Consider the following 20,021-nt stretch of genomic DNA (forward strand, 5'->3'; position numbering starts at 1 on the left):
TTTGTGTCAGAGGGTAGAACAGATCTTAAATCTTTGTTGTGTTCTTTGCTCTGCTGCCCTGTAATTCATAGATTTTGTGAGTTGAATGAAAGGAACTCAAACGTTTTGAATTTATTTTAGTGGTTGCCGTACCTGCCCGCACCGAGACTGGCGCTGAATATACAATGCAATAAAGTTACATACAATGTTGCTGCCCACTGAAGTGAACTCAGTTACATGATTCCTTGGCTCATTTTTTATTTTTGGGGGTCTTCTGTGTGTTTGTCAAATGTCACAACCTTAAAAATGTTGCCCCTTTTCTGTCCTCACTGATGTGTAAATTCAAACCCAGGAGCATCAACTGTGCTCCAGCTCAAATTTAATCTCTCTGGTTGACTTTATTAACAGTCTCCACCTGCTGTCAGTATTGTGAGGAGGTTTGGCACCACCACAACACGTGTGTGACCTGAAATCACGCTGAGCTGCTGTGGAGTCAAACATGGTTTAAACCTGAAGTGTGACACCAGCGATACACCAGTAGGGGGCAGCAGCATGTGAGGGAGCTGCTGGGGCCCTCAGAGGGACCCAAACAAAAAATAATGCAGTAGATGTAAAATTTAATTCAGCGTATTGGCGGGAAATCTCTGATCTGTAGTAATAAAAGTGTTTCCGTGTCCAACAGCTAACTATGAAGCAGAGCTGTCTGTCTTCTGAGGAGGTCCCACATGAATTAAAGACGTCATTATTTCGTTTTTTTTAAGGTTTGTCACGTGCCAAACATGTTTTCAGAGGACTCTGAACTCTGTACTGCTGCCTGCTGGTCATTTGATCAATCTCCACCCTCACTCCAATCATCACCATGCTGTCAGATGAAACGTCAGAGACTGTCCTCCTTTCATTCACGCTGCTCAACGCCGTGAAGAGTCTTCAGAGAGCTTTTTCTCCACTAGACCATCGGAGGAAAGTCTGTTTTCTCCACAATACTTCCTACATACTTCTGCTCAGACCTGGTGAAGCTGCGTCTGTGGAAATATTTTCCTGGATATCACATTTGACGCACCGTGCGCGTCTTTGCGCTTTGCATTTAAAGTGATTTTACTGTGAAAGGCGGCTAAATGGAGTCATCTCTTGAGTTTTCCAGCTCTTTGGGCAGCATGTCTTCTCTGCTGACTCGCTGTCGGACCTTTAAAGTGCTGGTGATTGGAGACTCCGGGGTGGGGAAGACCTGCCTCGCACACCGACTTTCCGCCGGAGAGTTCCCCATGAGAGTGGAGGCTACCATCGGCGTGGACTTCCGCGAGAGAGTGCTAGATATAGATGGAGAGAGGATTAAGGTAACTGATGGAGTGTTTGCATGAATACAAACAAATGAACAAAGCTGTGGTCTAATATGCTTATTGTGCCAAACTTTTACGCACGGTGGTGATCTTCAACCCTGTTGCTTTAAAATATGAATAAACTGACTGCCGATAAAGTTATCCACGATATGTTGGCTTCTTTAGGCTGCATGTTAGTCACTTGCAACTTTACAATGAGTTCAGTACTCTTCATGGTCAGCCTCTGTCTCACACTGAACAAAGCTACAAAACCAATCACGGACTCCATGTGCAAAACACTTCTGTTAGACTCGTAGAAGTTATCTGCGTGTCTGAGCTTTCTTAACGTGACTTTATCTCTTATGCTGACACTAAATATCCCCAGAGGTTGTTTTTTTTAATAATGTCCCGCAGTGCAGTGAGGATCTGCTGAATCCACACACAGTTATTTGTCCCTGACTGAATGACAGAGAATTATCTGGATGGCAGAAAATCAGCAGACCTGCTGGTGTATGCAGAACTAACACAGCGTGTAAATCACAGTGAACATTACATGTTTGTTTCTTTATGGCATGTTTGGTTTCAATTCATCTCATCACACACTGCATGCCATGATTTTCATGAGCTCAGTTGTGATTTTAAAAGTGTGGGTGTTAGTTGGCTCGTGCTGTTTCCTGAGTGTTTTGAGACGACCACATGACACAGGAAGTGTCTGTCACTGGTGACTGAGGATTTGTTTATAACTGTAAGGTAGATGAGGTTTCAAGCTTTGTTTCCAGTGTGTTAAATTGAGAATAATGTGTGTGGACTTTTCTTTCAAATCTGTATAATTAATAATATAATCAAATATTTGAGTCGTGAGGCCACACAAGGCCTGTCTCTCATCAGTTTTTCATTTCTTTCTGTTCTGTTTGTTTGTCTGTGTTGTGTGTCTTGTATCAGAGGAAGTCACACAGTTTATCAGTGATTTGACATTTAAGGAGTTCATTTGCCAAAACACACAAACAGCATTCTTAAAATGAACGAGCCAACACCAGCTTGACTGATATTCCATTTAGTGCAGAATAAAACATAATTTAGGAAAATAAATAAAAACGGAGGTGTCTGTATTTGTAAATGAACACTTCCTTTAAATTTATATGATCTTATTCAAACTGTCTTGAAGCCCAGCAGAGAGATTTGACTTTCTAACTACTAGATGGATGTGTTTATTCCTTTTCTTTGTTCCTTCTCTGTGATGACTCATTGCATGTCTCTGTGCATGTTTTTTTCTGGGGTATTTCAACACATGATTTCTTTTCCTCTGCATGCTTTCGTGCTCATTCATTTCCTCTTTTCTCATTTGTGTGTATGTTGAGAAAAGCCTACACGTCCATTTTACTTTCTCTTTGTGTCCCCCCCGTCTCATTTCCAGCTCCAGCTGTGGGACACGGCGGGACAGGAGCGTTTCCGGAAGTCCATGGTGCAACACTACTATCGTAACGTCCACGCTGTCCTCTTTATATATGATGTCACCTGTCCTGCCAGCTTCAGGAGCCTGACTTCCTGGATAGAAGAGTGCAGGCAGAACTCTATCGGAAGGGAGATCCCCAGGTAGCAACATCACATCAGTCTGATTTCTTTATGGCAAACCATTCCAGTTCAGTCAACATCCTGGGGCCATGTGTCTTTTGTGTACAACTCTTGATATCATCTTCCTTCATTTGTCCCTTTCTGCTGCCTGTTCTCCTCCCAGGTTCTTGATTGGGAATAAGAGTGACCTGCGTAATGCCTGCAGGACCGATGGACAAGTGAACCAGGAGTGGGCGATGAGCTTCGCCAAAGCCCATGGCATGATGTTTTTCGAGACGTCTGCCAAGGACCCGCCAAAAACACGAGCGAGCACTCGACTGAGTGATGGGGAGGTGCCGCATCAGCAGAACGAGGTGGAGGACATCGTTGTTGCTGTTGGAGCCAAACTGAAGAGACAGAAGAAACCTTCAGTGACAAGCCTTCCGACGTACAGCGGGTCATTCAAACTCCCAAACAAGAAAAGACCTGAGAAAGAGGTGTGGACCTGCTGCTGAAAAAGATAGAGAGAGGGGAGTGTTGGACTTTTCAGATGAAAGAATGTGACTAAAGTGTTTGATTGTGTGTGTGTGTGTGTGTGTTTGTGAAAATGCAAAACTTTACTCTCCCAAGAAGCATATTTCACATATTTAAGACCATAAATATTAAAGTTATGTACTTTAATTTTTATGGTCTTAAATATGTGAAATATGCTTCTTTGAAATGTTTTGTATATTTGTGACTGTATTGTTTACAATAGTTGCAAAATAAAATGCTGTGAACGTGAACATTATTTCCTCTGATCCAACTGATGTCTTACTGGGAAATAATCGTGGCTGTGTTCATCGTGGGTTTAATGAGTTTAATTACCTTGAAGGCTGGTCATTGGTTCATGTGAAGCATCCATGTTTCTTCAGACACTGCCATGTCAGATAAATCTGTTTCCAAGTCATAGTTACAGTTTAGGAGTGACGCGAATGTTTGCACAATTTGACCTGCATCATGTGGACAATACGGTGATAAAGGGAGGCTTTAAAGCCACCATGTGTAGAGTTAGAAAATGCCTGATGTTGGTAGTGACAGTGATAGTAGTAGACTGTGGTGGTCCGTCAAATAAAACACAATACACGCCTCTTTCCCAGCACACCGTGCCTTATTTTGGTTGTTGACTTTCCCAGTTAGCCAGGAAACCAGACTTACCTGCATCCTCAGGTTTCACTTCTGTTGAATCTGCGAACTCATCAGTATCAGTATGAACTGGATGGCATATTTTTCTTTAAAACAAGAACAAACAACTGCTCTGTCATGTCTTGTTAAAAAGAAAGATGTGTCTGCTGTACCTCAGACAAGATTTAGTCAGTTTACTTCATCAACTCCGCTACATCACATTGCTCTGATTGGTTGTAGTTTTGTCCTGTGCTAACAGTGGTATTTTAATCTGCACTAATCTCTGAAAAATTGAAAATGAACTGAGAGGCTCCAGCAAATTAATCTGATTACGCCAAGCTGTTCACCAGTGATAGTTCTGATAAAGAAACTGTTTCAGACAACAAAGCACAATGCTAACCTACCCCAACAAGTCCGGTTGAGGGGAGACTGACGGGGCTAAAAGCATCAAATATAAACTGTGTCAATTCCCGTCTGGGTTGTCTCATTGTTTTCAATGCAGTTCTCATTTGCTTGTGAAATGCTTTTTTCACTGCATTGAGCAAAGCACTTGTGCCCGAATTTCAACCAGGTTGATTGATGAGCACAAATCACATTGTGTCTGAAAAGGGCCACAACATGAACGACACTGATCAAGTTCAAAACACTCAAAACATGGCGGCAGAAAAACACCTTTAGCCTCTGTAATGTGAAATATTTCTGACTGAAACTGAACAATGCCGACAGGAATCGTGCATATTTGGAAATGTAAAAGTTTTTCCCAACTAATATTGAAAGATGTACCTCAAACCCATTATGTTGCTCCACTAGCTATGACCCACAAGTTGTTAGCTAGTTGCTCTAAATCATTTGATTGGAAAAATGTTTCTATGTATGTCTCTGAGTACAGGACGAGTCATCAGAAGTGGTTCAGCATGATGCAGGAAGACAATTGAGATGGATTTTGATGTAAATACTGAAAATAAGTTGCGTTTGACAAACTAAAAGAGGCCAGAACAGTTGGTGCAGGGACACAGGATGAACACATTGAAAATGTGTTTTATATCTCACTGTGGCGCTTCTGCAGACTAAGGTTCTTTAATTGTATTTAAATAGATTTGGGAACTTAAATGATGCCATCATCTTCATTACTGTCAAAGCTTCTGTCTGTCCTGATTCACTACATGTCGCTCTGTACGAGTAGCTTTGATACAGTGGTGTTATAATATGGTATATAATCCCATCCTAGCCGTTAAAGGTGAACAAAACATCACAGCAGTCATGCACTAGTCTTGTGCAGCAGCTGTGTAGGCGCTGGAAAGTGTATCACATGTGCCGTGATAATGTGTCCGATCGATGATTCAGAGGTCGTCACATGCCTCTCTGCTCTGTGGTCTAGACGCACTGAAACACACCAGAGGTACGGGCAGCTGAGTGTGTGTGTGTGTGCACATGCAAGTGTCACATTGGTGCAACATTCAAGGGTCAAACGGTAGATGTCTTTCTCTGGACTCAGGAAAGATGGAGGACGAGACTGGGCTAAGCGGGAAACGTGCAAACAGACAATATTGCAGCAGATGTCATTAGCCAGTACAATACTTCAGAGACGGCCTTCTTAAAGGAGCTTTCCACCAGTTTTGCACATTGAGTGACTCATCATGGAAAGCTCTACTCAGCTTGTGAAAAGAAGGTGTGTCTCATGGAGGACACTCTTAGTGAGAAAATTATCGCGGGGTACGTCATCAGGGTTATTTCAGTGAGGGCTGTTAGCAAGAGACATACAAAAAGAAATACAGAAAATTACAGCCTGGTGCAAAAAACTGTTTTTGTCTCTATAGCTAATTTCCCTGTTCATGAAAACTGTACTGAGTCTAAATTTCTATATAACTCACCTGTCTTCTATATAGCTCACCATTATATCAAAGCTTAAAGTTATGCAGAATGACATATGTGTGTGGTTATAGGTGGCTTGTTTGAGCACCCAGGCTTCATTTGGCCCACAGGTTTAAGATTAAGATTAGGAGGCAGAGGCAGGACTGCCAAAATGGCGGCAACCCGGAACCATCACACACTGAGCTCTTCAGAAACCAGTGGGTGACGTCACAGAGACTACGTCCATGTTTTATATAGCCTATGGGCATCACAGCCTTAACATAACAGAGAGCCTTTATAGGGCTTTACAAACTGGGAGTGTGGAGTCTGAAAGACAAGATAAGGGACTGTTGAAAAGACACACTGGTGTTGCATCATGGGAAATGTGGGATCCAATATTTGGGGAGTAAAAGGATACCTCCAGGATACCTTCACATCTGCTGCTGCAATTTTATTTTTTGTGAGTCTCTTAAATTTATAGAAGTGTAGTACTAAAACACTGAAGTAACCAGACAGTTAATATGAAATTACTCACTTTAAACTAGTGAGATTGCATAACTTTTGAAGGAAGAGATGACAAGTTCTTCCTCTTACAAATGAAACGTGCAATTCATATTTATTAATCTGTAGCCTTACTTGGTCTGGTATGATCAGTGGTTTATGAGGGCTAATGTTAGTGAACTTGAGATATTGCTGTGTAACTCACCATACCTGTCTGTAATGTTTTGTACAGTCCATGTGTAAGCTGTTGGTAAAGCCTTGTTAGTATCTGTTTAACCACTGGAGGACGACAGAGATATCCTCTGTGCAACTATAGATCCTGATTAGTGCAGCATTTCTAAAATCTCAACTCCTGATGTTTAAACATAGAGAGAGCAGCTTTTCTCCTGCTTTTTCTCTGTCATCTGTTTTTGGATTTGTCAGCTTACCAGAGTTAAGCATGATCCAGGTGCACAATAACTCTTGAACTGCGTATTATGCACAGGTGTGTATCCATGGGATCCTCTGAAACCTGAGTGGCCACCACTGTGCATTATTTTATTTCTCATATTGGGGGTACACTTATCACTTTTTATCATGTCACTGGTCGGTCTATTCATCTTTTCAATAAAAGTCTTCACATCAGGAGTGTAAGAAACTGTGAAATGCTATGATGCTAATAGATATGATGAATGGTATATGAATGCTCTGTGTACACCACTGATTATGCAACAACAGTTCACTCTCTCTCTTTCCATGCAAACAAACAAACTGGGCTGTAATCCACTTGAAACTGGCGTGAGAGGTGTCTGATCCTCTGCACAGCCACAGCAGAGTCAACATGACTTCATCTTATTTTAGGAGTGACTTTATCAAGTGGATTAAACAGCATGTCACGTACTAAAAATCAGTCCCAGAAAGCTCTAAACACAAACACTGGAAATATTATGTCACTATAAATCCATAACATCAGAACTACTCACAACTGTACACTGACAGTGGAGATCTCCACGGCCTCTAGGAGGCGCACTAGTGAACTAATCTTGTTGAAAGGGGGGTGTCCTCTTTGCAATCAGCAGTCTCCGGCAGCTATCCGAGTCAGTGCTCCTCCACAGTCATCTTTAAAACCTGCTGCAAACACGCACCCCTTTACCTGCAGCTGATCACCGAGCTGAGGCAACATGTTCTGCAGACGGGCATGGCAGAGAGTCGGGCCGCTGGCACGGAGGGCTTTCAACCCAGCATCCAGAAACAGTGAGTGAGCCAGTCATCGATGACTTCTTAATGTTTTTACATGATGTTAATTAGAGTCATTAAAGTGGAGTAAAGATATCTGTCTGCCTGTCTGTCTGTCTGTCTGTCTGTCTGTCTGTCTGGATTCAAACTCTTTGTGAATGTCTGTCTGTCTCCCAGGTTGTAAAACTCTTCAAAGTGTGTTTACTCGAACAAATGCAAAGATTACGAAAGTTCATTTCTGCAGCATTTCTGCAAAGATACTTGCGTTTTATTGCTCATATGTAGGTTAGGTTAAAGTCCCACAGAGAGATGCATTAGTGGGTTTCCATTGTGCAGTCAGTCAGTCAGAGGGAGGAGGTGTGTCCTGCTTTGGGAACACGCAGTTCTTGTACATCAGTTATAAAAGAGCGCATCACGCACACACACACACGCACACACACGCACACGGCTAAAACGGTCGATTTTTAGGTTTTATGACCAAGTTGCATAACGTGCATTTGACTTTGGATGCAAATACTGAAGTCTCCATTATTTATCGAGATATTTTTAAATAAATAACCATGTACAAGCGTATTTTTGTCATGATTACTCTTTGTCCCAGGACTTATTTTTGTGTGCTGGGCAACCAGCTAAATCCAGTATGAAAAAAAATCATTGAAAAAATAAAATATTATTTACATAATATATTAAGTGTAAAGCCAATAACCATTTAGGTCCGTAGCTGCTGCATGTGTATTTGAGAGTAAATCACTATTTCTTAGGACATTTTCTCTTTGCATGCGTCCATGCTCGGATCATCCTCTGCTTTGTGATGTGAGCATGTGGAATTCAGCCTGAGGCTAAACTGCTGCTTTAATTTCCTGCTTAAAAAAACAAAAACAAAAACTCTGTGTCATAGTGCAGATGAAATAAATGGTATCTGCAAAACCAGAGCTATTGTTGTTGTTTAGTTGTCAAAGACCTGCATGTGTGACAGTGCCTGACCTGTCCTGTCTTCCTGCATGTTTGCATAATCTCCCTCATTCTGTCTCACTGAGCGCATGGTAGTTGACAGACAGCAGCAGGAGAGAGAGAGAGAGAGAGAGAGAGAGAGAGAGAGAGAGAGCACACTTACACCCAACATGCATGCATGTCTACAGACATGTCTCACTGCTACCTCAGCCATCTTATGTGCTGTTGCCTGACATGTGTGTCCATTTTTTTTTACAGGCTTGAACCTCACTGCAGGGATTAACTGATTACCTGTATAAATAACCTGTACTTGGCCTTGTCCCTGCATAGTGCTGCTGTGTCATTGGTATTAGAGCAGGGAGGACTTACAGCTACATTGGCTCAGCATTCACAACAGGTTTATGTTCAGCTTCTGTTTTGGTTTTGTGATTTAGTGGTCCTTTAGAGCTTGAGTCAGCAGCCAGGTAGCTTAACATAGCATGCAAACTGGGAATGGCTCAGAGGGTAACAAACTTTAACCATGAGTACTTCTGAAGTGCACAAACATGTTTTGTTCTTTTTTGTTTTATCAGTACAAAAAGGATGTATTTCAAAGATACTAGTCAGCAATAAACAATGACATTTTTCAGCTACTTGGTTACATTAGCATTCATTTGGAGTCATGTAACAAAACTGTCTACTGTTGAATACGTAGTGTATTGTAGAAGAATGGCAGAGGATCTGTATGGATATAAAATGCTCATTCTAACAAAAGCACAACATTTTCTATTTTCAGGTGTTGTATTATACACTAATGCAAACTTACATATAAATATTATATATCATTTCTGCCAAAAAGGCCCCCTAAGTCCTAAATCTGTACCTGACAATATTTAGTTTGATTTGGGTAGGGTGACCATCATTTTGTTATCTTTGTGTTACCTGTGCCTGGAAATAAAGATTCTTGCATCCAGTAATGATCAGGTACATTTCTTTCTCTTTCTTTAAAAACTAAATAACACCAAAAGACACTAAACAGGCCATCAGAAATTATGACCATAACACATTTGGAAATTGATTAAAAATATGTAGCATCTAAATGTTATTATTAAACAGGTACACTTGGTTTGCAACAGTAGTCAGAAAGCGGTAGAACACTGGACAATGAGCTGAATGAAATTTACTGTAAAGCTGAAAATGTGAGCAGCTGATAATTCTCTATAGGTTCATCAATACGAGCGACTCCTCCTAATTATTGGTCTTGGATGTGCAGTCTTAGAGATGGCAACCTTTAACTAGTGTTAAAAATCTTGAATTGATTAAATGGTTAAACAGGTGTCTTCATATAGATGCAGGTCACTGGATGAGTTGTGATTTGCCTGAACACACGTGAAACATGGGAAGGACAGAAAGGGGCGGGGTGCGCTGTACATTGTGTTCTTTCACTCCTTCTGACGGCCGACTCAGCTTGCTGAGTAAACTACGTGCGTGTGCACACACAGAGGCTGTAAATCATGCTAAAGATGTCGTATGTACTGTGACGGTGTGCATGCACACACTCTGTATGTGTGTGTGAATACATGTGTGAGGTCTTGGTAGGAAGGAAGAGATTAGGCTGAGGCAGTGTTTGGGATGCAGGGTGGTTTTATTTCTGGCCTTCTTTGCATGCACCACTGGCAATCCTTTAAACACCAGCAAATCTTTTCTCTACAGGACGCACGCGCTGCAGCCGGCTGCGCTCACCTCTCCACCACAACAACAATAGCTTGTTAGAAACATGTGACAGATCTTCGATTCTGTCCTGATGTGTGTTGAGGGACTAGTTCACATGAATTCAAGCCCACCAGATCATTTTGAAATTGTTTGTTTTGTCTGTTTTTGTGATGCAAATCTAAGATCATCGAGGAGGAACCGTGTGTGCCGGGGATTTAATTTAAGGGACAATTTGGTGTTTATCTTGGCTGCTGCTAAATATTTCCGTCCACTCTGCTACAAATATCCAGCACTGTATCGAGGATTGGACTGGATTAAAGGGATGAAGACATGTTGACGCTATCAAAATACACTTGTCTTTGCACCATGTCATACTTCTAAATAAAACATGCAAGCTGTCATATTTTGTAATCAACTTTCAATTATCGTTACTCATGTTCCTGCATATATTCAGTCAGTGGTTGGATGAAAATGTTAATAATGAACATCACAGTCCAAAATTACTATCTGTTCCTATTATATAAATTTTATAAATGCAAGTCCTGACTGAAGGTCAGCTTCCAATCACATTTCCAAACTAACCCTGTAACACGGCCCTCCTTTGTGTCTTTCTCAGCAACTCCGGTGCGACACATGGCCTTCGGGGTTCCTGGTGGCTCCTCCAACGTGGCTTACTTTGTTCTGTGTGGAGGAGGCCTGACTGCTGCCGTCGTCTATGTGAGTACCTGTGTGACATTTCTCCTTTCCAGGTTCATCACACCAGTTTTGTAGTCAAGTTAGCATTGTTATTATTTGTGTTTCTGCTGTGTGTTCTTAAAGTATTCCACTCAGAATCTGCCCTGAGTATCAGCAGTGTTGATACTGAGTGTAATTTTTGAAAAATTGGTCTTCTCCTTATTCCTACATAGTAAATGTATACAAAATGTTTTCTATAAACAAATATCTGCATATGAATGCAGGCAAGGGACAAGATTTTACTATTGCAAGCATTCTCTAGTTTCTAGTTCTAGTCAGAATAGTATTGACTGGAAACCACAAAATAATTGTATGCATAATAATGTATGTTTTAAATCACATTTAAATGGTCTTTTCTGTTTAAAATACATTTCATATTTTACACAAAGTCCTACACTGGCACCATCCACAAGATGTGAGTCCATTAAAACACCTCACCTCTGGTTTTAAACCAAAAAGAGCTCCTTGTGATTATCCGTCTGTAGTGCTGGTATAAAGTGTGAGCCAGTTAACTTACAACCTCAGTACAGACTGGACTGTGTGTAGCAGACATCAGCACAGCTCAGACATTGAAAGTGACATAGAAAAGTCTTTGTGCTTTCTACACACAGCTATTGTGTTGTTTCTGTTCACTGTCACAAGTGTATATCTGCTGTGTTCATGTTGGACAAAATGTCAGAGTCGGGTGGCATTGTGTAATACTCTTAGAGTTTGATATTGTTATCATCTGATGTGTGCTGGAATGTAAAAACTGCATATCTGCCCTCTGTCTCGCAGGCCTATAAGACGGTCAACGGTGATAGCGAACGCTATGAGGACAGACTCACCAACATGGGCTCCACAGCAAAGGGTCAGACACTCATACTCACACACACCCTCCAGAGCATAAATGTGCAGCTCATGTTGCCTGCATGGGCTCCCAGTACAAGAAACAACAAACTGTGTGGCCGCCTTCACAAACACTAACGGTGTTTAATAACAATAAAATAAAATAAAAAGTATTATAGTCAGTCCAAAAATAAATAAAAATAAATTACATTTACACAACATATATGAACTCAACAAGTGTCATGCTAACAGCTTTATGAGAATGTATTTGGGCACAGTAGTGCTTTGAGCTAAATACTAATGTCATGCTGATGTCATGCTAACATTTAGCAGGAATAATGTTTACCACATCCATCATCTTGGTTTAGCATACTAGCATTTTCTTATTAGCTCTATTAAGTATATTAGTAGTGCAGATATTTGGTCAAATTGAACCATATTTTTGACCTGATGTGGTCATCGAAAAGTTAGGGATCACCAAAGTTATCACAGTTCATCCTCTGGAGAGCATGAGTGTGAAGTAAAGACTCCATAAAGCGATCAACTGAATAACTAGATCAAAACAGTTCTGAGAAACACAAAGCAGAAGATCCTGCTGCGTTTCAAACTTGTTGTGGCTTCACCACCTAAATCTCAAACATGGTAGACTGATCAGTTTGAATAGCTTCATCATGCCTGTCTGTTTTGATTCCTGTCTGCAAATTATTTGTCTATTCAGCCAGTTTGAGCCCGTAGAGATCATGGCACTGCGCCCAGAGCAGCTAACCAGTCTGTACTGGGGATAAGCGCCAGCTGCTGCTGGTTCAGTGTACGTGCGGCCTGGAAGTGTTGTTTTTGAGTCTAAAGCTCTGCTCCCTGCAACGCTGGACACTGTACTGCGTTGGCTTTAAACCTTCCACCCTCCATTACGTAATAAGCCAAAAATTTCCAGGAAACAAAATCACACAAACAGCTTGATGCACATGGTGATTGGGAGTAATCATCAAATTTTCCTGACACATTAATCTGAGAACACATTGCTCGGTATCATTACAGTGTAAATGTAATGTTCTTGAGCTGCACAATCAGATAGATTGTTGATTTTTATGACTGCCTCTGAAAATAGTCACCGATGTTCTGATGAGGCTAAAACACCAAAATGTAACATATTTTGGCATGCATTATGTCCCATATAACTGGGCAAATCCCAATCTTCCAAACCCACTCCTTTCAAGCTTCTGTCAGTATTTTAAAAAAAAAACATATTTACCTACTTAATATAAGTGTATATTCAGTGCTGGCACATTTCAACTAAGATGAGATCATTTATAAAGCTGCACTTTTGTTATCAACTAAGATGAGATCATTTATAAAGCTGCACTTTTGTTAAGTTTAGCTTGGATTTTGTGCTTGACCCATTAAACTTTGATAGAAAAACTTGCTTCAACTCCAGAGTGTTGATCTGTCATGATATATTAACTCTGCAGATGTGTAATATTACCCTCAATTGTGCATTGAATGATGAAGTCTAACTAGTTCACCAACACTGAATGCCCCTTAAGTATCTCCTCCTTAAGGATCCGTAAACCAATATTGACTCTCCTGTAGTTATTGAGATCATTAGCTTCAGTGAGGTCAGCAGTTATATTTCTGTCCCGAGGATGACATGTTGGGATTAGGGATTATCCTTCACTTTACTCATATTATGCTGCTTTATCTTTTAGACCTTTTAAAGACGTAAGCTATTGACCTTCAGCCCTGCGTCACCTGTCCACAGGAGTTCAAAACTGATAACTGTAGCTATGAACCAAACCTACATTGCACTAGCTGTTGTACACACATCACTGCACATCACTATAAAATATTAAATGAGTCATTAAAGGTTGCTGTTATTAATTTCTGCTCTAATCTTCATCTGCAGCACCAGAAGCAGAAGCTCCTGCATCTGAAGCAGAAGCACCAGAAGCAGAAGCTCCTGCAGCTGAAGCAGAAGCACCAGAAGGAGCAGCTCCTGCAGCTGATCCCGCCCCAGTGGAGGAGGCAGCACCCGCCACAGAGGTCGTCGCCGAGCCTGCCCCTGAAGAACCAGTAGCAGAGGCCGCTGCAGAATCTGTCGCTGAGGCCGTACCTGAAGAAGTACCAGCCGTGGTCTCTGAGGTGGTCGTTGCTGAGGCTGCAGCTGAGCCAGCAGTCGCAGAAGAAGCTGCTCCACCTGCAGCTGCTGAGGCGGTTCCCGAAGCCGCTCCGGTCGCTGAGGAAGTAGCTGCCATGGAGGAGACGCCAGCAGAGGCCCCAGCAGCAGAGAGCGCTGGTACGGCAGCAGTAGTGGAAGTCCCTCCTGAGGCAGAGACTGGCTCTGCAGCCCCTGAGGCTGAGGCCGCCCCTGCTGCAGAGGTGGCTGCATAAAGCTGTGAGACCCATAGTTTGCCCAAGGAGGGCTGGGAGTTAGTTGTGCTGTGTCCCATCTCTCTGGGCTGAGGAAAAAAGGACTTATGAACCCCTATTTTAATAAAAAGGGGAAAAAACAGAATTGTTCGTTTTCACTTCTGGTTGGTTAAATACCAGTTAGGGGTTCATCAGTCCAGTTTTCAGGTGCCTTCCTTTCCTTACCTGACCCCAACCTTCAGACCCAAACCAGAACATTTGGCATTAGGCGGTCTGTTTAGATCCAGTTTGGAAAATTCATTTTCTATAGGAATTCTTAGAGCCAGAGCGAATCCAAAGTGTGGTTTGGCTGCTGTACAGTTCATAGAGGAGTGTTGAATCAGGTGATATAAGGGAAAGAGTTCAGTTTGTGTCTAATGTTCTGTAAAATAATATTCTGAAGTGCCCTTAAAACAAAACAGTCCTTGCTGCTCCTCCTTACTTATGTAAAGTCAGCATGGTGACTGGTTATTCAGTCTCGTCATCATTTGCACTCTGTCTTTCTCTGCTCAGCTTATTGCTGTTATTTCATCTATATCCCATGAATCTTTGCTTAGGTTAGGATTATTATGCAAACCATAGAGAGCTGGAACATGAAGTCAGTGTGCTTCATTATCTCGATGTGAAGTCTGACCAAAGATCAGTGAGCTCCTCTTTTCCTGGCTGCAGTTCTTGTCTAGTTTTCTTAACTCGTATAACATCTCCTCTCAGAGCGAGACAAAGTTAAAAAATGTGCTTCTCTTTCTTCTTTTCTGTTTTTTTTTACTCGACCATATTCTCTTTTTCTTGCACATTCAAATACTTTGATTTCCATTATTACATTTCTCCAGCAGCCTGCAGCCACTGTGTCTAACTTGACTTGTTTCAACATCGTTTCAGTTTACCAGCCATCGGAAAACCTGTTTTGTCTTTTGGTGTTAAACTCACCTCTGCTGTGTGCTCTCTAAATGTGACACTAATCTTTCAGGGAACGCTCCAGAAAATTCATTCACCTGTCTGAGCAAGTTTGTCATGATAATAAATAGAGTTAAGTGTTCAAAGAATAAAACCTTACTGAATTGATATAAGGATGACGTTTCTCTTTTTTATTGCTACAATATAGATTGAAAAAAAAGAAAAAAGTTTCAACTCATTGTGCCTTTATATATACAATGTGATGTACAGTAAATATTGTGTGTTGTAGGTGTAGAAACACCCACTTCATGTAGAAATGTTCCCTCTCCTGAAGATGACCTGCACCATGTTCATGCTCCTGTGCCTTCAAGGTGAAAATTCAAACGACCGTCCAAAGAATGTTTTCTTCAGGATATCGCTTGTTTTTTGTGATGAACACATGACCACTCTCTCATAGATGGAGACTGAAAAGGTCCATCAGTAATCCGTGTGCAACAACATAAAACACAAAGTAAACAAAACAAATCTACCTCACCTACATGTGTGTAATATTCTGATGCTCTGCCTGAATATACTGTATCTTAAACTACACTAAACTGCTTTAACTGAAGCTTTAATAGTTTCCTGACCTCAGATTTGTATTAACCTTTTGTTGAGTGTCTGAATTGTAACCTGTGCAGTTTAAAACAGTCTCACAGACAGGTTAAGACTAATCCTAGATTATAATGCTTGTTTTAGGGTGTCCTGGTGGCTCGGCTAGGATGGTGTGACCATTGTTGGTGGCAACTCAGGGATGTTCACTAACAACAAACATCCATCCAATATCCATCTCTGGTGTAGCCATGTCTGAAGCAAGACTTTTTAGTTTCGTATGAAATTTAAGTTATTTCAAATTGAGTCTCACCTAAGGGTAAATGTCCACTGCTTTTGCAAGTGCCATGGCTCACACTTACGCCAAAACAAGGAGCATGAACTGGGCAGGTGGTCTCCTGTAGAGTATTTCCTGACCCTCTGGTGACTGTAGACCTTCCAGTGATGGAAACGCACTCAAGGTAAGTGCAGTTTACACAAAGCAGTACAGCAGACCACTGTGCATACGTGTACAATATGCATAATGTACCAAATTAATGAATCGATCCTGTAATTTCATGTTCACAGTAAGGTATTAGAGAGACATATGACATGTAATCAGTTTAAACGTTTTGTATGAGGGAATTCAAGAGCTGAAAACAAATTATTAGCTAATTATTGTAAAGTGATGAATCAATGATTTATTTAGATTCATTTAAAATACACAGTCAATGTCTTAGAGGCTGTCTTCAAAGATAAACACTGTAATTAAATCGACATTATACAACAGTCACACTTCAAACAGTACCAGGCTTCATATATTTTAAGACATTGATACTAAAAGCAATATAACTGCACTTAAAGCTAATTTTAATGCTGCTGGACTGTGTGAATTTATATTCTATACTATATTTCTGTCTCAGCCACAACTTCTTGTCTCCCTTCCTGTTTTCTTCCTGTCGTCCATTCCAGATGTGCTCACAGCTGTAAAGCTCTTGGCTGGCTCTACAGTTGACATTGTAGCAGCTTCTATTGTCGAGACGAGTCTGGTGAACACTGTTGAGAAAATAGAGGAAGATGGAAAAGTTTTGGACTCCGTGCTGGAGGTAGTGGCTAAAGAAGCAGCAGAGGGGGCTGCTGTAGAAAACGAGGAAGAGCTAAAGTCTCCAGAGAATGGCGCTGATGCTGTAGCTCCAGCTGCTGAAGAGGAGGCACCTGCTTCTGAAGGAGCAGCAGCAGAGGAGGAGGCAGCTCTTCCTAAGGAACCTACGACTTCAAATCCAACAGTGGAGGAGGTGGGTGAGGATGCAGCCGAAGATCAGGCTCTAGAGGAGGCTGTCTCGTCTACAGAGGCCTCGTCTGAAGGTGCTGCTCCAGCTGAGGAGGCCACAACAGCTGAGCAGGACACAACAGCTGAAGAGGCCACAACAGCTGAGGAGGACACAACAGCTGAGGAGGCTACACCAGCTGGGGAGGCTACACCAGCTGTGGAGGACACACCAGGTGAGGAGGCTACACCAGCTGAGGAGGACACACCAGCTGAGGAGGACACACCAGCTAAAGAGACTACACCAGCTGAGGAGGACACACCAGCTGAGGAGGCTACACAAGCTGAGGAGGACACACCAGCTGAGGCGGACACACCAGCTGAAGAGGACACACCAGCTGAGGAGGACACATCAGCTGAGGAGGACACATCAGCTGAGGAGTCCACCACCACTGCTGAAGCAACACCTGCTGCTGAGACATCAGTGGATGAGGAAGCAGCCGAAGCTTCAGCTGAGGAGACAGTTGAAGCTGCAGCAGTTGTGGACACGGTCCAGTTGGCAGCAGCCTCCCCTGGCTCAGACCTGGAGGCCCTTTCAGCTGCTGAGCCAGAATCTACATCAGAGGCTCCAGTGCACGAGGTCAAGCACTGTCACTCCTGCCACTCTGCAGCAGAGGAGGTGGAGCCACCTGTTGCTTTGGGAGAGCAGTTGGCCATTGAGGGAGCTGAGGATGTAGCGCATGAGGCCAAGGAGGTGGTGTCACTGATGGAAGGACAAAGTAAGAACTTTAGCATGATCTATAACGCTTCATAATAGCTTCACTTGTTACTCCGTTGTTTTATTAAATGTAAAGTAAGAAAATAGTGCAATATGTACACAATAGTTAACACAAAAAAAATAATTGGCTCAGGTAAGTAGGGGAGGTTTAGGAAGGGTCGTCCTCTGATCTGAAAGACAACATAGTCTGACATCACAAACCATGTGTGGGGGGCACAATGAGACACTATCTGGCAGCATGATAAATCTGACCTGTTAAACTAAGGTGAACCTAATAACTATGTTTACACGCTGACTCTGTGATTAATGTTATTGGTTTCAACTGTGCTTTTCCATAACTGAAATAATAATGGACATGGATTAATGGGTTTCAATATTTAATATACAAAAGGTGTATGGTTATTATCTGCTAAAAAAAAACACATAGAACTTGATTAATAACTTTAGTTATGGTTTTAGAGTTGCTACAGAACTGACTGGCCCTCACCCAGAATGCCACAGTTTCTTAGGCTGACTTTCATCCTTTGTTTCCTTTGTTGTGAACTGACATTGACATTTACTAATGACAGCTACAGCAGAAATGGAAAGCTCTCCTAAGGATTCTTAATAAGTGTTTTTCAAAAGGCATGTGCACTGAACAGACTACCCCATTAAACCTGATTAGAAGCGTACATACTGAGCTTAACATATATAAACATGTAAAATATGTCTACATGTTTTGAGTCTTTGGAAGAATAGTAAATGTAATAACATGTTAGACAAATAATAATGCTTTAAAGGGCCTTTGTCAGTGAGGGCTGAAATAAATCTAAACATCAAATAAAGAACACAGGAGAACAGGCTACATTAATTACTACCGCTGTTCAATTTTGCCATTGAAAAATAAAATATAACCTTCCTTGTACCTGGCTCTGACCAGATGTATTTCTGTCTGCATCCACAGAGCCACAGATGTCTATCTGGACTGTAAAAAGCTGCTCAGTGATGTAATAATACAGTTCAGAAGGTAAATGGTTAAAAGCAGCACAGTTATAAATACTGTAGAACTAGAGACAGTAGAGTGTAAGTCAGTGTGACTCGTGTACACTAATACTACTCTTCTTTGCACTACTTAAATCTTGCAGCCCTTGTCCATTCACCTGATTTATACTCTAGGATATGTGTGTTGCAAAGTAAAATAGTCGTGTCATGTAAACTTCTTAAAGCATTTCCACCATTCAACCCAGTGTTGTGTTTGTTTGTTGCAGCCACAGAGACAATGGTGGTGGTGACAACCCAGTCATGAAACAACAGCGTGCCTTCTACAACACTCGATTATCCATCACCTGAGCCAAGAGGACCGATGAGAACAGCATGAGGAGAAGTAGCCGCAGGTTAAACTAGCTAATGTGTCCTTTTTGAAATGTTATCACAGAGTTTTTTAAATGTTCCTTTTATGTCTCTTGTCCTCTAGGTGGCACTGTTGCAAAGCTTTTTATGACCAGTTGATCTAAAAAAAATACTTTTCTTCTGTTGTGGTAGAAAGCAGAGGAAGTGGTTTGTTGTGACAGTAATGTGATAGACTGCGTTTCATAGATATTACCAGTATCTACAAACCGTAAATTTTAAGTTTTCTCTAAGTCCATAACAACATATTTCATTCTCCCACTCACGTTAGTTAATATAAAAACATGAAGATGTGAATTTGGTACATTTTTCTGAGTTTGTCTGTAAACAGAAAAATATTAATAAATATAAATAAACCAAATCAGTTTGATTGATATTACTCTGAGTTTACAATAAAGAAACATGATTTATTGAAAAATTGGACATATCTTACCACCTGTTGATCCCTTGGAGTCACCAAGAAAACATGAAAAAATCTGTTTTTGCAAATGAACTCTTCAAATGCAGATAGAGACATAATTATCTTAAGGTATTTAAGTATTTTAGGAGAACACTTTTTTTGTGTTGCTTATTTAAAAGTAATACATTCATAGAAGAAAACATTACAATCATATTCCTTTTTTAAGCATATATCCATATTTTGGTGTGTGTCTATTTTCTATTTTTTAGTGTCGTTGTGTGTATTTTACCTTGAACAATACAATACTGATATAAATGTTCAAACTAATATAAATGAATTAGCATCCTCAGATGATTCTATTTAACACTAATACAGCATGGATACAATTGTCTAAGAGTTGTGGATTTGTTTTAAATAAATTTGTAGATTTTCAGGTGCACTGCATACATGGTCATATATTAACTATATATTATATTAATATATTTAAATAGTTAAAGGTCCAATGTGTAAGATTTAGGAGTATTTATTGGCAGGAATGGA

The 20,021-nt window shown here is 41.1% G+C and overlaps 3 protein-coding genes across 5 annotated transcripts; all 3 read left to right on the forward strand.

The window, feature by feature from the left end:
• Nucleotides 1-623: 623 nt before the first annotated feature.
• On the forward strand, nt 624-3,435 carry LOC104922870 (ras-related protein Rab-33B). Its single transcript, XM_010735823.3, has 3 exons — nt 624-1,313; nt 2,710-2,888; nt 3,031-3,435. The coding sequence occupies exons 1-3, from the start codon at nt 1,095-1,097 to the stop codon at nt 3,359-3,361; spliced, it is 729 nt and encodes a 242-aa protein (XP_010734125.1). The 5' UTR covers nt 624-1,094; the 3' UTR covers nt 3,362-3,435.
• A 3,945-nt stretch (nt 3,436-7,380) lies between these two features.
• Nucleotides 7,381-15,253, forward strand: LOC104922881 (cytochrome c1). 3 transcript variants are annotated; one of them, XM_027283677.1, is made up of 5 exons: nt 7,381-7,595; nt 10,837-10,937; nt 11,733-11,805; nt 13,684-13,729; nt 13,766-15,253. In XM_027283677.1, exons 1-5 carry the CDS (start codon nt 7,523-7,525, stop codon nt 14,166-14,168), a joined length of 696 nt encoding a protein of 231 aa, XP_027139478.1. In that variant the 5' UTR covers nt 7,381-7,522; the 3' UTR covers nt 14,169-15,253. The 3 variants fall into 3 exon arrangements, with proteins under 3 accessions (XP_027139478.1, XP_010734136.3, XP_019129489.2); XM_010735834.3 differs by having other exon boundaries at nt 13,684-15,253; XM_019273944.2 differs by having other exon boundaries at nt 13,720-15,253.
• Nucleotides 15,254-15,994: 741 nt separating this feature from the next.
• LOC113746619 (fibrous sheath CABYR-binding protein-like) lies at nt 15,995-19,608 on the forward strand. Its single transcript, XM_027283002.1, has 3 exons — nt 15,995-16,061; nt 16,479-17,696; nt 18,943-19,608. The coding sequence occupies exons 1-3, from the start codon at nt 15,995-15,997 to the stop codon at nt 18,978-18,980; spliced, it is 1,323 nt and encodes a 440-aa protein (XP_027138803.1). The 3' UTR covers nt 18,981-19,608.
• The last annotated feature ends 413 nt before the right edge of the window (nt 19,609-20,021 follow it).

This window comes from Larimichthys crocea, chromosome X (genome assembly GCF_000972845.2).
Source record: "Larimichthys crocea isolate SSNF chromosome X, L_crocea_2.0, whole genome shotgun sequence".
NCBI classification, from domain to species: Eukaryota; Metazoa; Chordata; class Actinopteri; family Sciaenidae; genus Larimichthys; species Larimichthys crocea.

Bases quoted from the DNA above. Each gene is read 5' to 3' on its own strand.
- LOC104922881 (XM_010735834.3), top strand. From the start codon at position 7,523: ATGTTCTGCAGACGGGCATGGCAGAGAGTCGGGCCGCTGGCACGGAGG. The intron at 10,938-11,732 runs GTGAGTACCTGT...TCTGTCTCGCAG, and splicing joins TGACTGCTGCCGTCGTCTAT to GCCTATAAGACGGTCAACGG. The intron at 11,806-13,683 runs GTCAGACACTCA...CTTCATCTGCAG, and splicing joins CATGGGCTCCACAGCAAAGG to CACCAGAAGCAGAAGCTCCT.
- LOC104922870 (XM_010735823.3), top strand. From the start codon at position 1,095: ATGGAGTCATCTCTTGAGTTTTCCAGCTCTTTGGGCAGCATGTCTTCT. The intron at 1,314-2,709 runs GTAACTGATGGA...TCTCATTTCCAG, and splicing joins TAGATGGAGAGAGGATTAAG to CTCCAGCTGTGGGACACGGC. The intron at 2,889-3,030 runs GTAGCAACATCA...TTCTCCTCCCAG, and splicing joins ATCGGAAGGGAGATCCCCAG to GTTCTTGATTGGGAATAAGA.
- LOC113746619 (XM_027283002.1), top strand. From the start codon at position 15,995: ATGTCCACTGCTTTTGCAAGTGCCATGGCTCACACTTACGCCAAAACA. The intron at 16,062-16,478 runs GTGGTCTCCTGT...ATATATTTTAAG, and splicing joins AAGGAGCATGAACTGGGCAG to ACATTGATACTAAAAGCAAT. The intron at 17,697-18,942 runs GTAAGAACTTTA...TGTTTGTTGCAG, and splicing joins GTCACTGATGGAAGGACAAA to CCACAGAGACAATGGTGGTG.